At 39.7% G+C, this 25,429-nt stretch overlaps 1 protein-coding gene and 1 long non-coding RNA gene across 2 annotated transcripts; both read left to right on the top strand.

The window, feature by feature from the left end:
• Positions 1-605: 605 nt before the first annotated feature.
• Positions 606-3,235, top strand: LOC145435250 (uncharacterized). The gene is made up of 3 exons (XR_013913755.1): positions 606-828; positions 893-994; positions 2,807-3,235. It is a non-coding gene; the product is annotated as an uncharacterized LOC145435250 (long non-coding RNA).
• Positions 3,236-8,908: 5,673 nt separating this feature from the next.
• Positions 8,909-24,872, top strand: LOC145436571 (microfibril-associated glycoprotein 4-like). The gene is made up of 6 exons (XM_080313934.1): positions 8,909-9,198; positions 13,659-14,031; positions 14,102-14,256; positions 14,314-14,410; positions 24,422-24,518; positions 24,575-24,872. Exons 2-6 carry the CDS (start codon positions 13,698-13,700, stop codon positions 24,870-24,872), a joined length of 981 nt encoding a protein of 326 aa, XP_080170060.1. The 5' UTR covers positions 8,909-9,198; positions 13,659-13,697.
• The last annotated feature ends 557 nt before the right edge of the window (positions 24,873-25,429 follow it).

The following is a 25,429-nucleotide window of genomic DNA, read 5'->3' as shown; positions in this document are numbered from 1 at the left end:
GTGACGTCTTCCCGTTAACTTGAACGTTTTCTATTTGATGCCCTAAGCATTTAGCTCTTGTTTAGTATGTTTATGTTGTTGCTTCTTTCTTGCAAACTCCGTTCGCTCGACCATATTGATTTCGATTGCTATTAAGAGAATCTCCATAAAAAATACGAGGGGGTAGTGTGAAAACCCGGTATTTGACGTCTTGATATTTTCCGGTTGTAAAATTTTTGGTGAAACTTTCCGCGCGCTTTCCTTTGTTAGTTCGGTCGACGGGATTGGTCTTGGGTTGGAGTGAGCACTGAGTACGGAGTAAGTTGCTGCTTTTTAATTAAATGTTACTAAGATAATACGACTGGAGTCTGTGGCTGCATGAAGCGCAAATCAGCAGTATATGAAGGAATCGGACTATTGAACCAGACCAGGAAAGGGACGCTACAGTATTAGACAGATCGTCAGTCACGTTACTACAGATACTGCATGATTTGTTGCTGGGAACTTAACTACCGTACCGCAAGAAGATTACAGTATGTGACGTGTAGTAACAAGATATTTTATTGTTTTCTAGTAGGCCTATAGTTAGTTAGTGATTGATTCTAGACTAGACTTAAACAGCTGCAAAATACTTTGTATCTCCACTTCACGTATGCTGTGGTAAATCAACATGCAGTTCACGTCACTGAGATCGTATTCAGGACACACCTAAAATTTCGTTTCCATATTACTCCGTAAAATTCTACACAAGTATACTCCAAATGATCTTCGGTTGTGAGAAGTTCAAGGTTAAAGACCAGGATTTATGTTCAAAAAGATGGATGAAATTGTGGAGTACTTGCTTTGAAGGTTTGTGATGCGTTAATTCACGTATTGAGATTTGAGAAATTTGTAATCTACTTTCACGTAATAGGCCGCCGAACTCTACCCGATGCAAACCTGGATTTTGATCATTCTCGACGAGCTTGCGAAAGCTACCGCCAGCAGTTTGGTCAAATCTTACTTGATGCGACGGGTATGTTATAGTCAATGTTGGAATAAAACCATTTTAAATATGTAGTATGTTTTGCATGCAGATGAATAAGAATTGGGAGGTTATTGCATTGAATGCAGTGATCCAAACCCAATAAAAAAACATGAAATGGGTAGGGGAGATGTGGTACCGATGAGACAGTGGGACCGTAAATGGTCCGTGGACATATGAGCATGCGACATTACAGCATGCGACACTTCGGCATGCGACAATTTGGCATGCGACACATGAGCATGTGGGTTAAATTACGGGTTAGGGGTAGGTTATGTTAGGTTTATGGTTGGGTTAGGGTTAGGGTTTAGGTTAGGTTAGGTTAGGTTAGGCTATGTTTCGGGTTAGGGTAAGTTTTTGGGTTATACAGTCACATGCTGAAGTGACGCATGCTGATGTGTTCCATGCTGAACTGTCGTTTTCCATTGTGTCCCATGCTCATATGTCGGGCAACCACCGAAAATACTTGAAAAATTATCTGAGATAATCCTATGATTACAGTACGCGAATTTGTCTACAAATGCATGCTGGCAGAATCTTTCACACTAACAAACCTGCCGTTATTTTTAATGTGAAGTTTAGGGCTTGTATCAGGGTACATCTTTTTTAATTCAATACCATCCTCGAGTTGACTATTTTCAATTCAATTACCATATTTATAGGGTGGGGGGCATATGGTACCATAACCAAATCAAGCAAAATGTTTGAATCAACTGATCACTTAACAACAGAAACACGCCTACACATATAGAGGCTGCAAATCATAGTTTCCTGTGGTGCTTTATCGCTATAACGAGGTAATTGAAAGTCAAAATGTCGATTTACGGGTAATATGTATGTGCCAATAATTTTGTTGTTTTGGGCGTAAATCGAAACGTGATTTTACTCCAATATTTGAGTTGATATAATCAAATAATCTATTTTATTCTTGAAGGTGGTCCAAGGTCCCATGGTTGTGTCACTCGTGTGCCTTAGGACCTACCGAGTGGGGACCAATGATGCATTTGAGCAACAAATTTTGAACGTTCATGAAAAAGCGGATATTCATGTAAATGTCCAAGATACGTAGAGCTTGGATCAAAGTGTTGAGCCAGCAAAAGATATATTCTCGGCTGAAGATTTGAGGGCCAGAGATCAATTTGCAATTTTTGATCCATCGCAGGGTTGTAACCAAGTCACAAGGCTGCGAGTCACAAGTCAATCTCACTTTTATAGTTTTCACTCGAGTCAAGTCGAGTCATTTTCAATTTACCACATAGTCAAGTCCGAGTCCAAGTCATTGAGCAGAGGTTCGAGTCCGAGTCATGGTGTTATGACTCGAGTCCGAGTCCAAGTCATTGTGTTGACTGCTCACTTTCCAGTTAAGGTCATGTTGAACCCACTTTTATAACTCTATTATGGTGATATCGAATGGTTTGCATATATATTATACTAATTTTCCTCACATTTAACCGTTTCTGGTCGCATTTTCAAGTACCGGTACCAGTACTAATAGACAAAATCCCAATAAGGTGGTTATTCTTCGAAATTACAATGAAATGTCGGTCTTTGCCGCCTGAGTCTCGAGTCATATGACTTGGTTCGAGTCATGAGCAATGACTCGAGTCCAAGTCGAGTCAATACGCAGATTGACTCGAGTCGAGTCATTTCCGTATTTTAAGAAAATGACTCGAGTCAAGTCGAGTCATCAAAAAATCGTGACTCGAGTCGAGTCATTACAACCCTGATCCATCGGTTCCACATCTTTCCTATGCAATTACGAGATTACATTTTTTAGGTTAATTGATTCTAACTTGTTTCCAGGATGCGTGTGACGGCTGTCGATGGACGCACGAGCAATGTTGCCCGGGACAGCAGATCCAGATTTCTTTTGCATGCTATGTACCCAGATGTAAATTCTGATGTTGATATATTTATTGGGGACATTTTACTGTGGTTTCGTTGCGTATTTACTAATGACTTTGACTGTGGTTTCGTTGCTTGTTTCATAATGATTTTTACTGTGGTTTCATTGCTTATATCTCGGTCACTTTTAGTATGGTTCCACTGCTGATTTCTCAATGACGTTTGCTGTGGTTCCATTGCTTATTTTTCTGTGACTTCTGCTGTGGTTCCACTGCTTATTTCTTTGTGACTTTTACTGTGGTTTTGTTGCTTGTTTCTTGATAATTTTTACTGTGGTATTCGTTGCATATTTCTTATTGTGGTTTCATTACATACTGTATCTACAGACTTGAATCTGAAATTCATTGCGAGTGTACAAATAAAGGGTTGGGTTCAAGTCACTACCTTCGAGTCACGAGTCATTGCACATTTTGACTCACTCGAGTCAAGTCAAGTCATTTTAGCAAAGTAACTTGAGTCGAGTCAAGTCATACGAAAAAGGTGACTTGAGTCAAGTCATGACCCGAGTCATCCCAACACTGATATGGGGTGGTGACAGGATTGTATGTAACCAAGTCAATTTGACTCGAGTCATTTTCAATTCACCACCGAGTCAATTCCGAGAGCACTGAGTTGAGTCCAAGTCATGGTGTTTAATGTTCCCCCATCCAGTTCAGCTTCAGGTCACTTCTGTGGAACTCTCGGGGTGATATCGAAGGCCTCGGATAATTCATTCGTTCATTTTTCCCACTCTGAACATGTTTATTGTAACAGATAAAAGGCAGGTTTAGGGCCTATTCTTCATTTATCAGTCCTGATATACTATTCTTGAATAAGCCATAGAATGATGTGAATCCATTTTTTAAGAAAATAACTCAGGTCAGCAAAAAAATTGTGAGTCGAGTAAGTAGTATAACGACAGGAGGTGATCAAGTAGGTATTTTTTTAATCTGAGCATACAATCATTTGGGATTCTGCCAACGCTTATTATGAAAAAAATGTAACAATATGCAATCTTCGGTATCATATAGTTGCGAGAACTCAGTAGTCGCGCCATGAAAGGATTTAGCCTCTGCTCAGTTTACCGAGACACCAAACGCCGTATAGCTAGTAGCTACTCGGCGTCTCAACATACCAGACGCCGAACGCCGTATAGCTACTCGGCGTCTGAACATAGCAGACGCCAAACGCCGTATAGCTACTCGGCGTCTCACCATATCAGACGCCAAACGCCGTATAGCTATTCGGCGTCTGAACATAACAGACGCCAAACGCCGTATAGCTACTTGGCGTCTCGGAAAACCAGGCGCCAAACGCCGTATAGACATTCGGCCGCAGCTCGGCGTTTGGCGTCTGGCGTTTGGCCTCTGAGCGGGTTTAACCCCTTCTCCATTTTGACGCAAGGAGTTTACATAGTTCATGAATCAAATACATCCAACATATTTGAATCCTTGCGCATCTCCATGACACTTGCGAACGTTTACAGCCCGAAAACGATAATATACTGTATCCGAAATACGGCTACGTTAACGACGGATTTCTGCGTAATTCTGACGATATCATTCTATGTGCTTTGTACAGGATTGACATCTAGCATAGGTAAATCTCTGATGACTTCTACAACAAATTTCCGAAACGTTTACAACCAGAAATCAACAGTACACTATGCGATATTTAGCACTGAAGCAGGTGCGCGAGAAAGTAGCTTGCTAACCAATTTGTTGTTGCTATGCGTATCTAGTCACGTGATCGAAGTCCTGCAAAAGGGTTGCCAGTAAACTCGCCCCAAAGTAAATTCGGCCCAGGCAAATTCGGCCATTACATCAGTAAATTCGGCCCACCGAGAATATTGTATTAAAATGTATTACCAACCGTTAACATGAATTAATTACATAATTATACTATTATTAAGTGATTTGGATGTCAGGGTATGCGTAGATCGCGTAATCACGGGAGATAGCGCGGATATTCACGGGGACCGAATTTACCGACGGCCGAATTCACCGGTCAATTCACTGGTTACTCGGTCAATTCTGCCCTCGGAGAATTTTTTATAAAAATGTATTACCAACTATTAATGTGAATTAATTTCATAATTATATTATTATCAAGTGATTTGGAGAACAGGGTATGCGTATAAATATATATGTATATGCCGATGTTTACGGGGCCGAATTTACCGACAGCCGAATTCAATCGGTATATTCGGCCCTCGGATAACATTGTGTGAAATTGTATTACGAACTAATAATGTGTATTATATTACATAATTATAATATTATCTAACCTGAACCCCAACACTAATCCTAACCCCAATTCTAACCTAACCCTAATCCTAACCTAACCTAACCCTAACCCTAATCCTAACCTAACCCTAACCCTAATCCTAACCTAACCCTAATCCTAACCCTAACCTAACCCTAATCCTAACCCTAACGCTAATCCTAACCCTAAACCTACTAAAAACTAATAATGTGTAATATATTACATAATTATAATATTATCAAGTGATTTGGAGGTTAGGGGTTAGGTTTAGGGTTAGGTTAGGATTAGGGTTAGGTTAGGTTAGGGTTAGGTTAGGATTAGGGTTAGGTTAGGATTAGGGTTCAGGTTAGATAATGGTAATGTAACTGTTGTTGTTACTCTGGCCCTGGCCGAATTTACCGACGGCCGAATTCACCGACGGCCGAAGTGACCAAGGGCCGAATTCGACGGGCCGAATTTACTTTGGGGCGAGTTTACTGGCAACCCTGCAAAAGGCCTATTGATGTATAAGTATGATCGAGGTGATCTCCCAAGTTTGTTTAGTGATATGTTCACGCCATCTAGTGTCGTACATACACACCGTACTCGGTCTTCGACTTCAAAAAAATTATTTGTATCTCGTGTGACGAATAGTAAGTGCCGCAGATCAATCATATATCATGGACCAAAAATATGGAATGACATTCCTTTAGCCCTGAGGGAAATGTCTTTTTCAGCCTTTTGTCGCGAATTTAAATCTCATTTACTCTTGTCATATTGAAGTTAGTTAGATTTGCATTGTAATTGCCGTTTATTGGATTTTGATAATCATACGTTGCCAAATTGTTTCTTTTTTAGAATTTGAACTGACAACTCTGTACATTTATCCATCTTCTATTTATTTGTTGTTTTCATTGCATTTCATTCTTTAGTTTACTTCTTAATTATTGTTGCCTGTTACTCTGTTGTTGTTCCAACTTACCACTGTTCTACCTGTTTTTAATTTATTCTTGACGCGAGACTCTATTAAAAGACGATTTTTGTACTCCATCGCTGCAGCTGACTAGATGGTCCCTAAGGAACCGTATCGCTGCAACATGTATTTTGTTTTTGAATGTATTTTTTTGCTCAATAAAAACTGTCTCTCTCTCTGTGTCCTGCCTTGCGCGACGAGAACTCTCCTCGCGTGACAAGTGAGGTTACTTAGGGTTACTAATGTGATCATGACAAAGGATCAAATGCTCATTATTGGATCATAGTTAATACATTGATTATGCCTTTATGCCGAGTTCACTGATAACTCTGCAAATTTACAACATTCGACAGTGCGCACTGCGCAGCGAACTTGAGGTTGTTTACTAATTGGAATGTCAACTAATGATCTCCTGCTGTGCGCTGGCGAGTATTATCTTGGAAATAAGGTGTCGCGTCTGTTAAACTTATGATGATGATGCCGACCACGCCTGCCCAGGCACACAGAGAAGACGATCTGGATTCGCCCAAGGTATCTTTACAAAGGAAATTGCCTGGGCCGTCTCCTCCTGGCTCTCCAACGCACAAGAAACCGAGACTCTCACTCTTCAAATTTCTACTTCCAAGTCAGTGCCGTCCGCTTGAAGTTAAATCCGGCCCGTCTGAGGTGAAAAAGTAGGCCTATGCCACAGAACAGCGACTACCCCTGGGTCAGAATGTGCTAAACTGTTGGCGGAATATGACCGACTTGCCAGAATTCGGAACTTGGCGAAAGATTTTCTTGGGATGACTGCGACATCTGCGCCCAGTGAAAGGGCTTTGTTGCATACTGGGATTTTGTATTCCCCAAAGAGGGCAAAATTCAACGAAAAAAGATTTTCGCGACTCATGTTGATTCGCTGCAATCAGCAACCGCCGCAGAAAATGGTTTTGTTTATCCTGTACTGATTACAGAATAGTTCTGTCTGTCTGATTTTTCAGTAATTTCGTTGTACCGACGTTCATGTGGAAGGCAGGAACGCCGAATTATAATAAAAAAATTAATGAGTTGATTGAGAATTAAATTTAGTTAGTTGTGTTTTAGTTAGTTAGTTGCCGATATTTAAATTTCGTTAGTTCTAGTTCTAGTTATAGTTGCGAGTTTTGAACATTAGTTCTAGTTATAGTTCTAGTTGCGGAATTTGAAAATTGGGTAGTTCTAGTTATAGTTATAGTTGCGAGTCTTAAAAATTGAGTAGTTCTAGTTATAGTTATAGTTGCGCTTTTTGAAAATTCAGTAGTTTGTACAAGTCTGGCTGGGACCACTGAGCTATATAATTTGGGACTAATTACGCTCTACTCCTTGGCTGTAGCGAGGTCAAATCACGGAACCGATTCGATTGTTATTATTTCTAGTTGCAAGGTTTATATAGCTCAGTGGTTTTCGTGCATAACCTGATATTCCGTCTTTTTTCTGCTCAATATCATTCTATCAAATTTGTAGCAAATCACAACACCACAAGATTGCGACATAATGAAAAGGTATTTTTCAGACACCCACCTTGACCTACCACAGTGGTTCTTAACTGACCCCTCCCCACGTATTAAGGCAGTAGTGGTCTCAAACACACGGTTCCTTTCCTGGACCTAAGAGAACCGAGAACATTATGAAACTGTCTATTACCTCAGTAACTGAGTATGTCATGTGTCATTGATTGATTGCTCGTTGATTAGTTTGAATGGAATAGAACAGTGGTTCCAAACCTTTTCGTCCCTGGTTACCTCTACTGGACGTCACGCACCCCGGCGGACCCCTGCAGGCTGCATGCAATAAAATTGCTAATAAACCAATGATGATGCATACCTCACCCTAGGGCAGGGCCAAATCCGAGCCGCGACGGGATTTTATGCCCCCCCCCCCCCCTCAGAGAGTTTCCGGTCTTATATAATAATGCGGCCGGAGAAAGGTGGTCATGAAACTATACTGATCGTGTCTACTACTCTACATACATGTGCATGCAAACATTTTCGACCATGAGGATGAAGAGACAAAGCTGAGTTCCAATCTAACTGATGCTCACGTGCAGTCTTTACCACGGGTTTCTACGTCAGACATGCAACCATAGTTCAAAGAACTTATCGACCACAGTTCATTGACTTCTACAGCCATTGAAGTATATTATGCTAATAAATTCATTCAATATTAGTATATATTATTAGATAATTATCTAAATTTTGGAGAACTGCATTCCGTTGCAAAATCACTTCTTGGCTCCATCGCGGGATCGTGAAGTATAGGATTGGGCTAAAAAAAAACACATCAAGATAGTCATGTAGGACAGGTATACAAGTCATCTTGAAATTTTGCGCAAATGCAAGCAATTTAGACTTGATATTTAAACAGAAAAGAATTAAGGGCCCAGATCATAAAGTTTTGAAGGGGGCAAATAGGCTTTGTCTGCACAGGTGAGCTGCAATAACACACATACGGTATCAGATATCTGTTCGAGCTATATTTATTCATTACGACCCTTTTGTTGATCATATAATCAATTGGTTTGAACAAATTGTCTTGTCATGCGAGCATTTCATTTCGTACAGCGCTCTTTGTTCGTCACGCATGATTTTTGAAAAAGAACCCAGTTGCCATATTCACGAATATTCAATAATTGTTTATGTCTTACATGGCTTATTCTTTGATAGGGTGACCTCGACATCCCAGAGGAGGCGTGGGTCATCTCATTTAGTACAAATTCTAGTATATTATTATCAGCTATGTTCGCACGCGATGTTTGAAAAACAAGCCAGTTCGCCCTATTCACTAGTATTCAATAATTGTTTATGTCATAGATGGCTTCATTCTTTGATAGCGTGACCTGGATGACATCCATGGAAAGATATGCGTCTGTTTTTAAGAATTCCAGTGTTATTGGTACGGTAATGTAAGATGCGAGCAATTGTGAAACACCAACGTACGCACGCGAGGTTTGAAAATCAACTCTTGAAAAGGAAATGCTATGGTGACAAGGTGATTCATTTGCTGTCGGCACTGTGACAGCGTTATACTGGATTCGTATCTAGCCCACGATACGATAGGATAGCCTTGGAGTCACGCGGTAAATACTGCTATGCTATGTTCCGAGTAAATTGGATAATAATTAGTCTGTTGTAGTTTCTAGTTTTCTAATTAGAGTGAAAGCAGCAAATCTAGTTCTACTCTAATTTGTTGAATGTTTCTATGCTCACATTTTAATTCTAACCTAATTTCTGCTTTGCCGCAGAATGCTACAGGATAACTGCATAGTGCAAAATACGCCAAGCAGAGTGCTTTGATTTGATATGAACTGTACTTGATTTATGTTGTATTTCTTTTTAATACGGAAAATAACCTGGATGAATTGGCTATAGAGTTCTAATTCTAGTCTAATTTTGAAGAGCTGGGAATTGTCTAGTTATCCAACGGAAACACCAAATACAGGCTGCACAATTTCGTTACTGTGATACTACATGTGGAACTTGCCTGCCGCAGTCAACTCAGTATTGGAGCAAAACATTTGGCATTTACTGAGCCAAGATCTTGTCATTATTACCAAACCAATTGCAAAACTGGTGTGAAAATGGTCTGTGTATAGTGTACGAGTGTATCATTTTCGATGTAGTTCTGGTCTTGAAAATGGTAACTTTTGCAAATTTGCTAAAACAGTAGCAGGAGTTGGTGCTTTTATTTTGTTGGCACAAAGAAAAAGAGCATGCCATTGTAAAGGCAAGCCGACAGCGGAACTTGTTTTGTCAACGAGGTAGGGCCGGACATTCGCGATCGTTGCAGTGTTGGGATTAAGTCACTACCTTCGGATCACTTCACCTCGAGTCATTGCACATTTTGACTGGAGTCACGTCAGGTCAATAGATTTTTGAAGGGGACTCGAGTCAATTCAAGTCACACGTGTTTTGGAGGTGACTCAAGTCAAGTCAAATTGTATTTTCAAAGTATCAGTGATGATTCAAAGTCACCACATTTCGTTAGCTGTGCGAAAAACATATTAATTGGCCATTATCTTGAATCAAATAACAAATATAAAGTTGAATATGCATGCAAAAAGGCTTTGTATCGCTCACGCACACGTAGAACTGCTAATATAATACGCGAGTAACTGTACAGGTACATGCTTAAGTCTGTTATTATCAGCCAAGAGGTTCGAACACAAAGCCTCGAGAAGTGGAAACAAATTGATATGATACAATACACTACCCATATACTAGGGTGGAGTGAAAATGACTTTTTTTTACCAAATCAAAAAAGGCCTTCCTCAATCCTGACAAATGACCTAAAACTTCAAATAAAAGTGACTTCAGGGTGTTGCCCCCATTTTCCAGCCGGCAACCCCCCAATTTCTGCACGTGGGGGGGGTAAAATGGCCCATCTCGGCAACCGCTGGTCGTAGAGTCATGATATATAGCTCAAAATATGCGGAAGCATCATGTTTCTATCTGTCTTCTGAAGAAAGTTTTCTCTATTGTGAACACAAAATGAGTTATAGCCAAAAAACTATATATACGCACATTTTTGTTGAAATTCAGCATTTATTCTGACGAATTGTGATCTGTCATTAGTTTTTTTTAAAGTAAAGTAACACACTGGCAATACCTAATATTGGTCCCATATTACAAATATATTCACAACACAGTCCTTTTAAAATCGGTTCAAAACATCATAATGAAACACTCACATTTAACGACTTATATTAAAAATGCATTCTTTTGTCAAGTTTTTTCATCAGTTTACGAGACTTAATTTTTCGGCGAATGAGGCCATCTCGTCCTTGAAATCCCGAAACTTGCCCTGATGCTTCTGTTACGAGCTTTACATGATGTTCCATGCACTGTTTGATTGCGGCATGGATGAAACAAAATCAGAGGCTTGTCGCGGCATTCTTGTAACTCTGCATCAGTTAAGTGCTCAATCACTGGAGAAAGTTGTTGATATAAGGTTCAATATCAACCAACTCGTGGTATACCTTTGCTTCCAAGTTCAACTTTGGGACGCAGAATAAACGAACAGGACCGCAGTTCAATCGGTTGGAACCGCTATGACTCTCAATGTCCAGGAGTGAATTTTATTCAGCGGCATGTTTTCGAATCGCCAGCACCTTGGTCACACACACCCAATTGAAAAAAAACTACGTGGAAGTGTATCTTGTTGGCCAGTTACTCAATTCAAAAAGCTCTCGCCACCACTTATGGCCTTTCAACAGCTCCCATAGGAAATTGTTAGTGACTTAAGTAAGGACCAGTTATATGCTTATAAATGTGCTGGGCAATTATTCAAGGAAATGCTGATGATGATCTGGCTTACTTGGAGGTTGGACCACCGGTTGCGTATTCAAGATGGCTAACTTTAGGATGCAGTGCAGAGTTTTACGGTATTCTGTAACAGTTAATGAACCGCCTTTAAACCTGGAGATTCTGGTTCGTTTTTGCCTTGAAGTATATTTTCCGACTTGGTTTGAGATCAAGGGAAACAAACATATAACACATGGACCCAGAAACATCTTCAACTTGATTAAACAGGTTTTGAATTTCTCTGACCGAAACGTTCGAAAAATTGCTTCGAATGTGTCGAAAAATTGCTTCGAATGTGGTGATAAGAAACGGTTATTCCGCACACCCGAAAATATTATGATTGCAATGCTGGTAGATGATAATGAAGACATACGAAATAAGGGTGTGACCAAGGTGCTTGCGTTTCGAAAACATGCCGCTGAATAAAATTCACTTGTGGACATTGAAAGTCATAGAAGTTCCAACCAATTGAACTGGGGTCCTATTCGTTTATTCTGTATCCCAAAGCCAAGGCATACCACGAATTGGTTGATATTGAACCTTATCAATAACTTCCTCCAACGATTGAGCACTCAACTGATGCAGAGTTAGAAGAATCCCGCGAGAAGTCTCTGATTTTGTTTCATCCATGCCGCAATCAAACAGTGCATGGAACATCATGTAAAGCTCGTAACAGAAGCATCAGGGCAAGTTTCGGGATTTCAATGACGAGATGGCCTCATTCGCCGAAAAATTAAGTCTCGTAAACTGATGAAAAAACTTGACAAAAGAATGCATTTTTAATATAAGTCGTTAAATGTGAGTGTTTCATTATGATGTTTTGAACCGATTTTAAAAGGACTGTGTTGTGAATATATTTGTAATATGGGACCAATATTAGGTATTGCCAGTGTGTTACTTTACTTTGAAAAAAAACTAATGACAGATCACAATTCGTCAGAATAAATGCTGAATTTCAACAAAAATGTGCGTATATATAGTTTTTTGGCTATAACTCATTTTGTGTTCACAATAGAGAAAACTTTCTTCAGAAGACAGATAGAAACATGATGCTTCCGCATATTTTGAGCTATATATCATGACTCTACGACCAGCGGTTGCCGAGATGGGCCATTTTACCCCCCCCCCCACGCGCAGAAATTGGGGGTTGCCGGCTGGAAAATGGGGGCAACACCCTGAAGTCACTTTTAATTGAAGTTTTAGGTCATTTGTCAGGATTGAGGAAGGCCTTTTTTGATTTGAAAAAAAAAAGTCATTTTCACTCCACCCTACCATATACACACATCCATGAGATTATAAACACATAAAACCTATTCGTTCGATTTAAATCATAAAAGAGGGTTGGTAAAGGTGATCACGACGTAATGTAAGCACTGAGCGTCTAAGAAACATAGTTACGTTGCTATTAGATTAATCTACTACTACGACAATGTCAGCTGTGTTCATTTCGTTTCCGGTCTATTTACTTGTGACGTATCAATAGACAATACTTGATGACTTGAAATTGACTCGAGTCCTCCAAACAGTAGATCATTGAGTGCTGATAGAGACAGGATTGTCCGACGGCATTTGCACAATAAACAGTAATTATACAATAAACTTGTTTCGCAAATTGCGGCAAATGTATACGGTACCGTAGTTATTCGCGAGACTAAAACTAAATCGTTCTACGCAATTTACATGGCGCTCAATGGCTATGATGTAAGTATCTGTGGGCGCACTGCTATGTAACTTGTGACTTGAAAGGTATCTGCATGAGGATATTACACATAATAGTGATGCAAACATTCCAAAGCTATACTTTCTCCTTTTCGAAATCCAGAGTGTATGAAATAATTTTGGCTAAACACTGTTCAAGAAAAAGCGGAAGTACTCTAAAAACAAAATCACTTGAGCAAGCGTTGCAAGTAGGCAAAACCTATTCGAGTAATTCATTACTTCATTACCGACCACCTGGATGTGTTGCAGCAAAACAAATATGCTACGATTCACCATTCACGGTGATGATAAGAATCCTCAATTTTGCGTGCGATATTTGTTTACGTAAGCAGTCGAATATGATTCAAACTATTGCAACCCAGACCTTGACCAATTCTTTTGAGGCTCAATAGTCCTGGTGTCATATAGGGACCCTTTGACGGATAGTTTTATCCTGGGTCGCATCGGATCATTTTGCTTTGTTAAAGCAGCATGGTCGCTGTCAGTTCACTAATGAGGTTTCTGATCTATTTTTCAGCTTTTAACTCCTGAAGTTTTGCGTCGTTTGTAACATCAGATGGATAGTATGATTTCATTCTTGCTGTTTTTATTTGTCCTCGACACATCGCCAGCGTGGGCAACAAACGCACAAATCTCGCATTTCAAAGGAATTGTCTGCAACCAATGCCAGCAATGGTGTGAGAACACGAATTTGGTCACCCCGGGAAGTACTAGGGTAGGTAAAGCTGGACCGCGTGGTTCTCGGGGTCGCCCTGGGCCGCAGGGCCCGAGAGGTAGACCCGGTGACTTTGGACCACCTGGTGGAATTGGCCCGGTTGGTCCTACAGGCCCACAGGGCGAAATTAACATGACTCTGATCGAGCAAAACATGGATAGAAAAATGAAGGAAGGTGAGATTTCCATCGCTGTCAAGTGTCATCCGTCGAGTGACGTTTGTGAAATGAATTCTATGATTTCTAGCTCTTCAGATGATCACCAGAAGTAATTGTGAGGGCGCCAAATTGGAATCAGCATTTGCACGTAATGATTCTGGGGGTGTCTTCAACTCGTACATACCCACAGTTGGATTCAAGGGCGTATTCTGTGACGTAACTGACAATGGTGGAAGCTGGACCGTGAGCTGAATGCGCGATTTTTGTAGAAAAAGAGATATATTTTTGTTTTTATGGAAGGTTTTCCAGCGAAGAATGAACGGTGACGTCGATTTCTTCAGAGGTTGGGATGATTACGTGAATGGATTTGGCGATTTGCAAGGAGATCATTGGTTAGGTATGTGACTTGTTATTTATAACTTTATTTATAACTTTTGTGGCTGGTACTATCTCAGGAATTCCGCTGAGCCGTCTATCATGGCTGTCAGGATGAAGAAAACTTTTTTGATATTTAGTACGACACTCAATTCGAACGAACATAAATCGAGGCATCGACTCATAAATCCTTAGGCTATGCGTAATAGGCATGGATCAATATCACAAATATTATTGCTGAAGATCACATCATCTAGTTTAAGGGTTGCGATTGTAACTGGAACGCTGAGATTATGAGCTGAATGCGCAATCAGACTGAGTCGGCCAGAATACAAGTACTTTCGTACACAATAGCTTGCACTCTTAGCGAAAAGAGTGGTTATACACACCCCAAAAGGTGGTACACGAAAACAGAACTTACGTAACCCTGCCGGTGTGAATGACCAGAATCCACCCCAATCCTTGCGGTGTATATCGGATATCTCACCCAAGCCATTAGAATTGATTGGGGCGGAATTTCAATTTATACACCCCACTTGAAATCCTGCATCTTCTTCCAAATGGCACGCTATTGCAAATAAACTTTCTTGATTGCATATATTCGATATCAATTGAACCATAATAACATAAAATGGAAACATATTTCATGAAATAACAAAAACAGAGATCCCAGCGACGGAGAAAAAAATTCACTGAAAATACTGCTCGAAGAACATTGCCCATGTAGTATTGGGAAGTCGCCTCCTCCAGGTTTCCGAAAAACACTCTTGTACGGCGAAGGCTGAGTCACTATCTTCAGCAAGAACTTGTGGCATCATCCTGAAATCAAAATGCATATTCACAACCCAAATAACAGGCACATATGCTAACATGCATAACTTAATGAAGGACCACAAAAATAGAAGCCATTACAAAGTATATATATTTTCGCAAAGTACTTACAAAAAATCAGACGTTACACTTGCTAAGGAATTGCAGCACAGACTGTGGTCCGATAGGGTGAACTTACCGCTATAGGAAACATGTTCACACACGATCACTGTATGTGTGGGCAATTAGGCATCGACAAGATGGAAATTGATGGATAGTTTTCATGCAAACCGCATGTAACAGGCAGACTTGGACAACTAGAAAACGTTGCCTTTTTCCAAATTGGATTGGAGTTATATTACAACTACAAGTTTTTTTTTCGAATTAGAGTAGAATTAAAATTTGAGCTACACAGTTGGAAATTAGAATAAAATTATAATTCTAGCTAACAGTTTTTTTCAAATTAGATTAGAATTAGAATTAATGAAATCGCCAGAAGTTGAATCAAACTCCGTTATCATCAAATCATAGTTCATCTTATGAGCATGAGAATAGCAAATGTCTACTGTACAGTAGGGGTGTTCAAAAATGACTTTTTCTTTCAAATCTACTGGCTACTTGATAAAATTGTTAGGTTACCTAATTTAAGCCTAAACACAAAATTTGGTTCAATTCCAACCAGTAACCGCTTTGCTACGGGAGAAGAAAGTTTCTATTTATTATATAAAATATAAAATAAAAAATTTGAAAATTTTCTGTTCACCCCATGAAAGTGTTAGGCTGTCTATAGAAACGATGCTCAACAAATTTGGTTCAATTCCAATCAGTGGAAGCGGAGTTATTGCCGTCGAAAAATTTGGATTTGAATAAAATAGTATTTACGGTGACCGATTCTTTGTTTATTTATTATAGTTGTGCTCACCGTAAATACTATTTTATTCAAATCCAAACTTTTCGACGGGAATTACTCCGCTTCGGCTGGTTTGATTTGAGGCAAATTTGGTGGGCATCGTTTCTATAGACAACCTTACAATTTCATGGGTGAACAGAAAATTTTGAATTTTTTTACTAATTTTTAAATAATAAATAAAATACCTTTCTTCTCCTGTAGCAATGCAGCTACTGGTTGGAATTGAACCAAATTTGGTGTTTAGGCTTCAATTCCGTAATCCAACAATTTTACGAAGTAGCCAGAAGAATTTGAGAATAAAGATTCATTTTTAACACCCCTACTGTACAGCAAGCTTGGCTTGTTTCGCACTATACAGTTCTTCTGTAGCATTTCCAGGAAAACCAGACATTAGATTAGACTTAAAATTAGACCATAGAAAGATTTCATACATTCGATTAGAATTGGAATTAGAGCATAGAAACATTTCACAAATTAGAATAGCTTCAATTAGGATAATTAGACAACTAGAATACTAGCAACACCACCTATATCAGAAATAACTGAATATATTTTTGAAGATTCTTGCTGTTAGTAGTGTCATATGCCATTAGTAATTTTATATTGGTCGCAAAGATTCATATCGCAATTTTCAAGGTAGAATCCTCTGAAAATCTGCGTACCATACTTTACTATTTTTCCGACATTTCGTATTCTACTTCCATTTGACGTACTACGAAAGTTGCGACTACGAAAGTTGACATCAGGTGTCGTTAACAAAGTTGTCATACCTGCTGGCTTGATAACGAGTCTTTCAGTTGTCGCAGCATACTCCAAAACTCGGTTAGTTCCAGTGATATAATCTTGCTCTTGGAGCATGCAGTCTTTAATCAGCTTCCTAAAATTTAAAAAATAATCAGAGATAGAGATGCATGGACTTGATTTAAATTTGACTACTTGGTATTAATCCAAAACACGAAACGTTTTCAAGTTGGGCAATATTGACTTTCAGAATGGATTCAAAGCGACCGCAGATACAGGTCTGATTAGGAAACCTTGACTTGCCTTAGCCCAGTGGTTCCCAACCTTTTTTGACCCATCGCTCCCTTTTCAAGGTCAACACCGATCATCGCCCCCAAAGTTTTGTGTACCGAAAATTTGGCATACAAACTGTAATCACCGGCGGGTTGACTAAAAAAAAAAGATCAAATTTTCGGCTCGATGTCTAATTTGACACACTTTTGTAACTAAATTTCCGTGGGTTGACTAAAAAAAAAAGGTCAGCCGTTTTGACGCGTTATCGCCCCCGTATCGCCCCTTCCTATTTTCGCCCCCCGTCGCCCACTTTGTCCATTTTCGCCTCCCTGTCGCCTCCTTCGTCATTTTCGCTCCCCTAGACCGCCAAATCGTCCCCTGGGGGGCGATATCGCCCACGTTGGGAACCACTGCCTTAGCCTATACATGGAAATTTGCAAATTAGCTGAATGATAATGATTACCTTGGAATATAAGCTGTTTGATAACGATCCTTTACTGTTTTGCAGCATACGCTTCTACCGTTAAATGTGACGTCGATTTGGTTGAAATTCCATGATATTAGCTTGTATAGCAGCATCCTAAAATTGAAAAAATAACCATAAGGCATACGGTAAACGTTTAGTTGACAATTTGGATTGGATTCGAAAGGCCCACGACATCCGAAATGTGCACTGATGTTGTAGCCTTGACTTGCTTTATGCTTGTAAATAAGCGAGTTAAAGTACAATTTTGTAACTATCCTACGCATAGTATATTATAGGCTTACCATACGTCCTCTTTTAAGAGGATTTGTCCTCTTTTTTGACTTTTTTGAAAGTGTCCTCGGAGGACGCTCTTTTGTCCTCTTTTTTGAGATTTTGTCCTCTTTTTTCGGATTTAGAGCAGATTTAGAGCAAATTGCGAGTGAAATGCCACATAATAGCGCAGAAGTGAAGCTCCGACGGCTGAAAAACGCTGATCTGAGCTCTGGGCGAATAGATGTCCTTTTTTTTTTTTTTAGTCATCCACCCGGCGACCTGGAGCAAAAAACGTGATTTTGAGATCTGAGCGGAAAAGATGACCTTTTTTTTTTTAGTCAACCGATCACAAAGTGGAAAAATTTAACCGATTTTTTAGAATTTCACTCCGGTTTTGCAAGTGGAAAATTTCTCAAAAAGTGTCCTCTTTTTTGATTTCCAAAATATGGTAAGCCTAGTATATTACTCACCAACAACATATTTGATTTCACATTCACAGAGTAAGAGTCTGCTACTAATAGCAATCAGTCCTTGAATCTAACAAAAAGCAGATTTGTGCATATCCACAGATCGTGTGTATGTCATATCATGAGTCAAGAAGTGCATATATTATGATTTGTTTATATTGATCAAAAGGACAGTTTGATAAACTTTGGCAAGGCTATGTTTGCCTCTTCATATTGGTCAAAACATTGAAGACCCAGCTAATCCGTGCATTGTTGCACACCGAGTTGACCGCAGTAGTGCGCATTGCTACTCAAGCAATAGATGCCAATTTCTACTCAATGACATATAGAAGTGGCTATGTCAAATCCATGTCAAGCTGCTTCAAATTAAAATAAATATATGAACAGTACCCAGAGAAGCAGTTTCAAAAGAAGTAGTCTGGTTGATGGGTCACATACTCTTAACAGATAGTCTGAGTTGGCCACTGCAAAATATGTTCAATGAGGTAAGCCTGTTCCTAGTCAAGTCTCTCATATTCATAGTGATAGCAATATAGCATCTTCATATTTTCAACCATGTCATAATATCATTAACATTTACTGGCCCCAATTTACGGGGATCGAAAGCTTTCATCAAATGTCCATTGATCACCTCAGATACCATTACTTCATATGCTTCAGCCCTTTGCTGTTTGTGTGTTACACTTGTTTTCTCATGAGGAAAAATCGATAATTTCATTAGCTTCGAGAGCCCCAAATTTGCGATCTTTGCCCATGCAAGTCTGAAGTAGAATAGATAATATGTTTACCTTCCTACCATAACATAACATAATATATAATGTGTATATAGCTCAGTGATAATGACAGGGTGAAAGGCCTATAAACATAGCTCTGCATAGTCAGTGGTAGGCTACCCTTTACACTTAAACAGGTCGTGATGTGCTTTGGTAATCAATATACCGACAATCGAGTCGATTTTTTTTTCAATGCACTTACAAACGATGTCGCTCAAACCCAAATTACCGTAGTTTATAATCATAGCTAATGCTGGACCTGTCAACAGTATCTCCATTAGAGACATTGAGCTACTGTGTCTTGGAGATTGGTATCGGTACTGGTGATACAACAATTTATGTGAATTCAATGTATCGTCACTACCGGTACGTTTAAAATTCCAACTTGCTACATATAATTCTGTTCAGTACAGCTACGACACTGAGTAACAGGAATCGGATCTGTACTGGAAACGCAACGGAACAAATGTTCTTTACTACAATAGTACAGATACGAAATGTAACTCACCATCCAGTTATTTTCAATCTCGAAAGAGGCTTTCTTCACAGATTCACGATCACGACGACTAATACGGTCAGTCGATAGCCAGTCATACGGCATATAACGAAACATTTTACATAGCTGTGTAGCCAAACATAGCAGCAGCTGTTCTGGTGACGACGGTTTGTATATTCCATTATGATGTGACAATTGACCCACTGATGTATTACCTATATTGAAGTTAAGGATCTCCGGAATATTTGTATGTATACTATAATTGATTTATCGGAAATATGGATTTGATAGCTGTGAAGCTGCAGATTGCATCATAATAAGCTTCAAAAAGTCTTGCAGTACTAGATTTGTCTTCATAGATCGAATCATTGATACCATCCGAAAGCTGTATGCGAATTGTCGGTTAGGCTTAGTGTGCAATTCATAAAGCTACCAACTAGTGAATAACACATCAATATAGATATGAAAATAACCAGGAAACTTAGCCCAATTTAGTCCCTCTTTCGTCCAATTCAATGATTGTTCCGTGACGTAACCTGGTGTTCCATTCTAATTTGAATTCTTGCTACGCCCATATTGCGTACTGCACTGCTCATAGAAGTTTGCGGCTGAAATTTAATTCCTTCTAGTATTCCCAGCTCTAAATACCCTTAACCTGCATTATATTGTGGTTATACACTAATGCTGCGCGGAATAGGCCCGATATATTTTGTACATATAGGCTACGTAAAATGTACAATTGTGCATTTGACGTGACATGAAAGAAATTATAAACCAGTATCGTGACAACTTTATAATGTGTCGTATTTTTGTGACACACTTGAGATACATCGGTCACACTATAGTAGACAGGGTGAAATTTCAGCCAAAGTACGAGTACCGCAGTGCACGATAAATGTGAATTACAATATGACATTGCGGACTTAGCTATTATTCAATCATGTCAATGTAGAACACGAATGTTATACAACGAATGCTTATTTGTCACTGAAGCTGAAACTATATGCGTAGGCGAATTTACTTGATCGAACCGGGTTAAATCCATAAAAACTGAACAATGCAACATTGCCGAAGCCTACCCAAGAAGCCTTAAAGACATGGACAACAATAAAGTGGGCGAAAACACGCAATTTCGGTGGATAATTCAACCCCAAAGAGAATATGTCCTACACGACCTACAGTTAGACACAGCAGAGAAGTTCTCAAGTGCCCATACAATGATCAGTACAGTGATTCGACTGAATTTTTAACAAGAATGCAGACTTGCCGCACCCCTGCCTGCTTAACCAGGCTTCTGACCGACACAGACTTAAAACTTCAACAGTCAAGTTTTGTGGAAGCGGCTAGCGCGGATTGAATCCCAAACTTCATATTTGTCTGACAAAAGGTGTGATCTTTAACAATTCACCCCAAATGCCAATGCTTGGGGTGTATATCTTATGGTATATGTGTGTAGGGGTGTGTTCGGCTCATTTCCACCAATAGCTTAGGTGTAAATGACAAATTTAGTACCCAATAGGTGTGATGACCCAAAACACACCCTACGCTAGGGTGTGAATTGCGAAAACACATCATTTTCGTTTACAGTGTGGTGCCACTATCGAGTTAACAAAAACTACTTGTACTGGATTTGAGAAAACCAGATTTCGTGACTTTGACTCAATACGGAAAGGATTTGAGATTTTTTCTGTTACAATATAGCAGAGTAACCAAAAATATAAATTCAAATTTACATTCATCCGGCACATGTTTTCTTGGTGTTGTGGCGGTAATTTTTAAGGTAGAAGTAGTGCTTTTAAGAGAAACCTAAAACTACTTCAGGTAGCAGTAAGTAGTTGTGCTAACATTCATACATTCGTATGGACTGTCAAAAGTGCAAAGGGTGCAGAGAGCTTGATTCAGATTGATGCATTCCATGAGATATACATTTTCGACAGCATAACCATTCCACCACATCATGAGATGCAAATAATAGTTTTGCTATGGAAAAGCTTCACTAATCTTTTGTTACTCGAACACCGTTTCAGAAAACGTCATGGCATGACGAGCAATAGGGAGAAGTTGCAGCGGATACGGTCTTAACACCTTGCTTGCAATGTTCCCTCCAATTTTTGACGAGTCTGCGCAGACCCTTTAACAATAGTGCGTAACGACTAAACAAATGTCAACACTTCGTAATTTTTATGCGCAACTTAGATTTTCTGTGCGCAGAGACCGCGCCAGCACTGCGCAGGCGCGCAGCTTAGAGGGAACATTGTTTGCGTGATTAGTATACTTGGAGTAATATGGAGTACCGTTGAAAAACTGAAAATCGCGAGAAGTAAGTACGTAGATCACAAAATATCACTCTCTAGCACCACATACTTTCAAAAAATGGTTTCATACTTAACACTTTTGATTGATTTCAATTTTTACAGTCAACCGGTCCGCCAAATATATTTTGAAATTTTACCGGTCCGCGAGGCGAAAAAGGTTGAGAACCACAACATTGTCAGAATGAAGCAACACGGTTTGTCACCAGCACTGCACGAAAAACTTCAGTGTTGTCAGCCAACCACTGCTGCTCTTGAGCGTTCTTTCTTCATTCTTGAAAACTACTTAGTAAGGACAGACACTTTCTATCCGAGAATGGGAAAGTATCTTTCGTTGTACTGAAACAAATTTAAATATTTCTACCATAATGCGTGATGTAACTACTGGAATTCTTCATAGGTCCAGATTTCGTTACAATAATTCTTTTTTTTTTATGTGAAGCTTTGTTAGTTTTTGAGTCAAAAAGTCATGTCAGGCCACACTACTTAGTAAGGACAGACAGTTCCAACCAGAAATGAAGATAAGTAGTACAATTCTAACTTTACGTGCGAAAACACCTAATTCACATACATGAAGACAAAATTTTGTCAAAATTAATTTTTTTAAGGTCAAAAATGTCAAAATTTTCATTTTTTGGTCAAAATCTTCCGTTTTTTGAATGAAAAAAATCGTACTGGTAAATAACCAAGTAGGTTCGACAGGCTATTACGAGCTGTCAAAAGCCAGCTACAACTATTATTACTGAAGGAAACGTCATCTAGTTGCGATTGCGACCGATTACGCGATCAGACAGAATGCCAGGACACAAGTACTTTCTTACACAATAGCTAGGTGCCACTATCGAGGAAAAATTCTACTCCAGTACGAGTAGAAGTAATGCTTTCTAAGCAGCCCAAAACTACTTGTACTGGATGGGAGAAAACCTTATTCCGCAACTTCAGCTCAATACGCAAATAAGTTGAATTTTTTCTTTTACAATATAGCAGAGTCACCAAAAATATAAATTCAGATTTACAGTCATCCGACACATGTTTTCTTATAGTGTTGTGGCAGTAATTATCTCACAAAGATTGAACTTTGTGGTATTTATGTCAATGATAAGATCGAGAAATTGATTATACTCAAGTACGAGGAGAAGTAGTGCTTTTCGAAGTAGCCCAAAACTGCTTCAAGTAAGTATGTAGTTTTGCGAAGCAGTCACATATAGGCTACTAGGGTTACCATATTCTGGAAATGTGAAAAAAGAGGACACTTTTTCAAAATTTACAGACTTGCAAAACCAGAGGAAAATCCTGAAAAAATGGTAAATTTTTCCAACATTTCGGTCGGTTGACTAAAAAATAGGTCAACTTTCCCGTTCGACTCCCGAAATATAGTTTTTCTTACTCATTCTGCGGTGGTTGAATAAAAAAGGGTCAACTTTCCAGCTCAGCTCCCGAACTACCCGTTGGAGCGTTACTTCATTGCTGATTTACGGTATTTCAGTCGAATTTGGCCCTGTATTTAACCAAAATTCTCAAAAAAGAGGACAAAATCTCAGAACAGAGGACATTTCGGCGTCCTCCGAGGACACTTTCCCAAAACTCAAAAAAGAGGGCAAATCCTTAGAAGAGAACGTATGGTAACCCTAGATATACGCTCCCTTGAAAGACCAGAGACTGAGCTGTGCGAGCGATGTAGAGAGCTTGATTCGTGCTGCTACATCCCAGGAGGTATGAATTTCCAACAGTATAACACTTGCACTGCATCACATGGTGCAAGTGAAGGTTTTGCATAGAACAGTGGCTTCAACTGAAAACAGCATGAACCGCATATTTGCTACACTCTGGACTAGACCTGGGTGTGGGGAGTGCGGCCCGCAAAAAGTCACATGAAATTAAAAACAAGAATCCAACAATTTAATGTTGCTGCTTGGACTAAAACCTTGGGCCGGGGGTGGCCAACCTTTTCGGCCAAAGGGCCACATGAGATTTACGAACGATTGCATGGGCCACGAGAATGTTGAATGTCTTCCGATAGGAGCGAACCGGATTAGGTAACGATGAAAACAATACTTATAATAGTACTCATCAATAACAATTATGACATGAAGACTCAGTACCTAGCCTATCTTTTCGGAGTTAATGAATGAATTCGGTCAATAACAATGTTACTCGTATATATTGCGGGTCACCCCTGCATACCGCCGGGCAAGGACAGGATATTCGGCGCTTGGACTTACAAATATCAAAGATTTCGACTAATATGCGAAATATTGTACTTCATGGTTAACGGTCATATACGACGATCTACGAAAAATGTGGCTGTTAGCCCCTGGCTACGCCAATGCGTCGTTACTGATATTTTAGTTATCAAAATCCCAAATTTCGCGCTCAGGCTAATCAAATTTCGGTTATTTGAGCACTACTTGAGCACTTTGAAAAAGTAAAAAGTACTTCGATATATGTGACCAACTCGACGTATACCAAAGTTTTGAAATAAAACAACTCTCGTGTTTGTTACTTCTTTCAGGTCTGGAAGCATTGCATCAATTAACCAGGACAGGAAACATTGAGTTGAAAATCACCATGATCAAGAAAGATGGAATTTATTGGGTTGCTAAATACAGGTGAATAACAATTTTGTCTTGTTATGAACTGAAATATCTTGTTCTTACCATTCCAGCTCGTTCCGCATCGGCCCCAGCTCCGACAACTACCGACTGCACGTTTCCGGATTCTCCGGGAATGCAACCGGAGACGCTCTCTCTTATAACAACAATCGACAATTCACAACGAATGACATGGATCACGATGTTGCGCCATATAATTGCGCTTCTTACCACGAAGGAGCCTGGTGGTTTGGAAGCTGCGGCTCCACTCTGAACGGGAACTTCCACAAAACAGGCAAGAAGGGACTCTTTTGGTATGGTTACGCCAACCTCCTGCGATTCTCGGAGATGAAGATTCGGAAAAGATCCTGAGATGGACTTTGCAGATGAATGTTTGTGACGTAACACTACGATCACCCACGCGGGCGTGACAATGAAGTCCAGAAAAAAGACCCGAAGAAAGCACTCATAAGGAATGGAAAGGGCCGCGGCTTCAAAAAGATCAACATCGATAAAGAGCTGTGACATCGGGCACTCCAGGCCGAGGTGGATGTTTGAGTAAAGGATCGCTACTGATGCGTGTCGTTCGACATCCTCCTATCTGTTCGTTGCATTGCATTGAGTCTTATCACATTGTACATTGTATGTGTAGCTTGTTAAAATGAAAATTGTAACCCAATGTATTGTATTGTACGTACGTGAGGATTGATTCACATACAGGCAACACGTCCTCCGGCCAGACTTGTACAGTACATACCAACTCGGAGCGATATCGTGTAATGGTGATGCGTCCGCCTTATTGAAAGGTAGGTCGTGGGTTCGATCCCATACCGGGACCAAAGACTCGAAAACTGGTATCCGCGACTGTCCTGCTAGGGCAGTGGTCGGGAACCTATGGCTCTTTTGGGTATAAGATATGGCTCTTTGCA

Source organism: Botryllus schlosseri, chromosome 3 (assembly GCF_051294905.1).
Source record: "Botryllus schlosseri isolate E-star chromosome 3, Bs_hap1, whole genome shotgun sequence".
NCBI lineage: Eukaryota > Metazoa > Chordata > Ascidiacea > Stolidobranchia > Styelidae > Botryllus > Botryllus schlosseri.
Note: the sequence above shows the minus strand (reverse complement) of the source record. Positions and strands in the feature narration are given on the sequence as shown.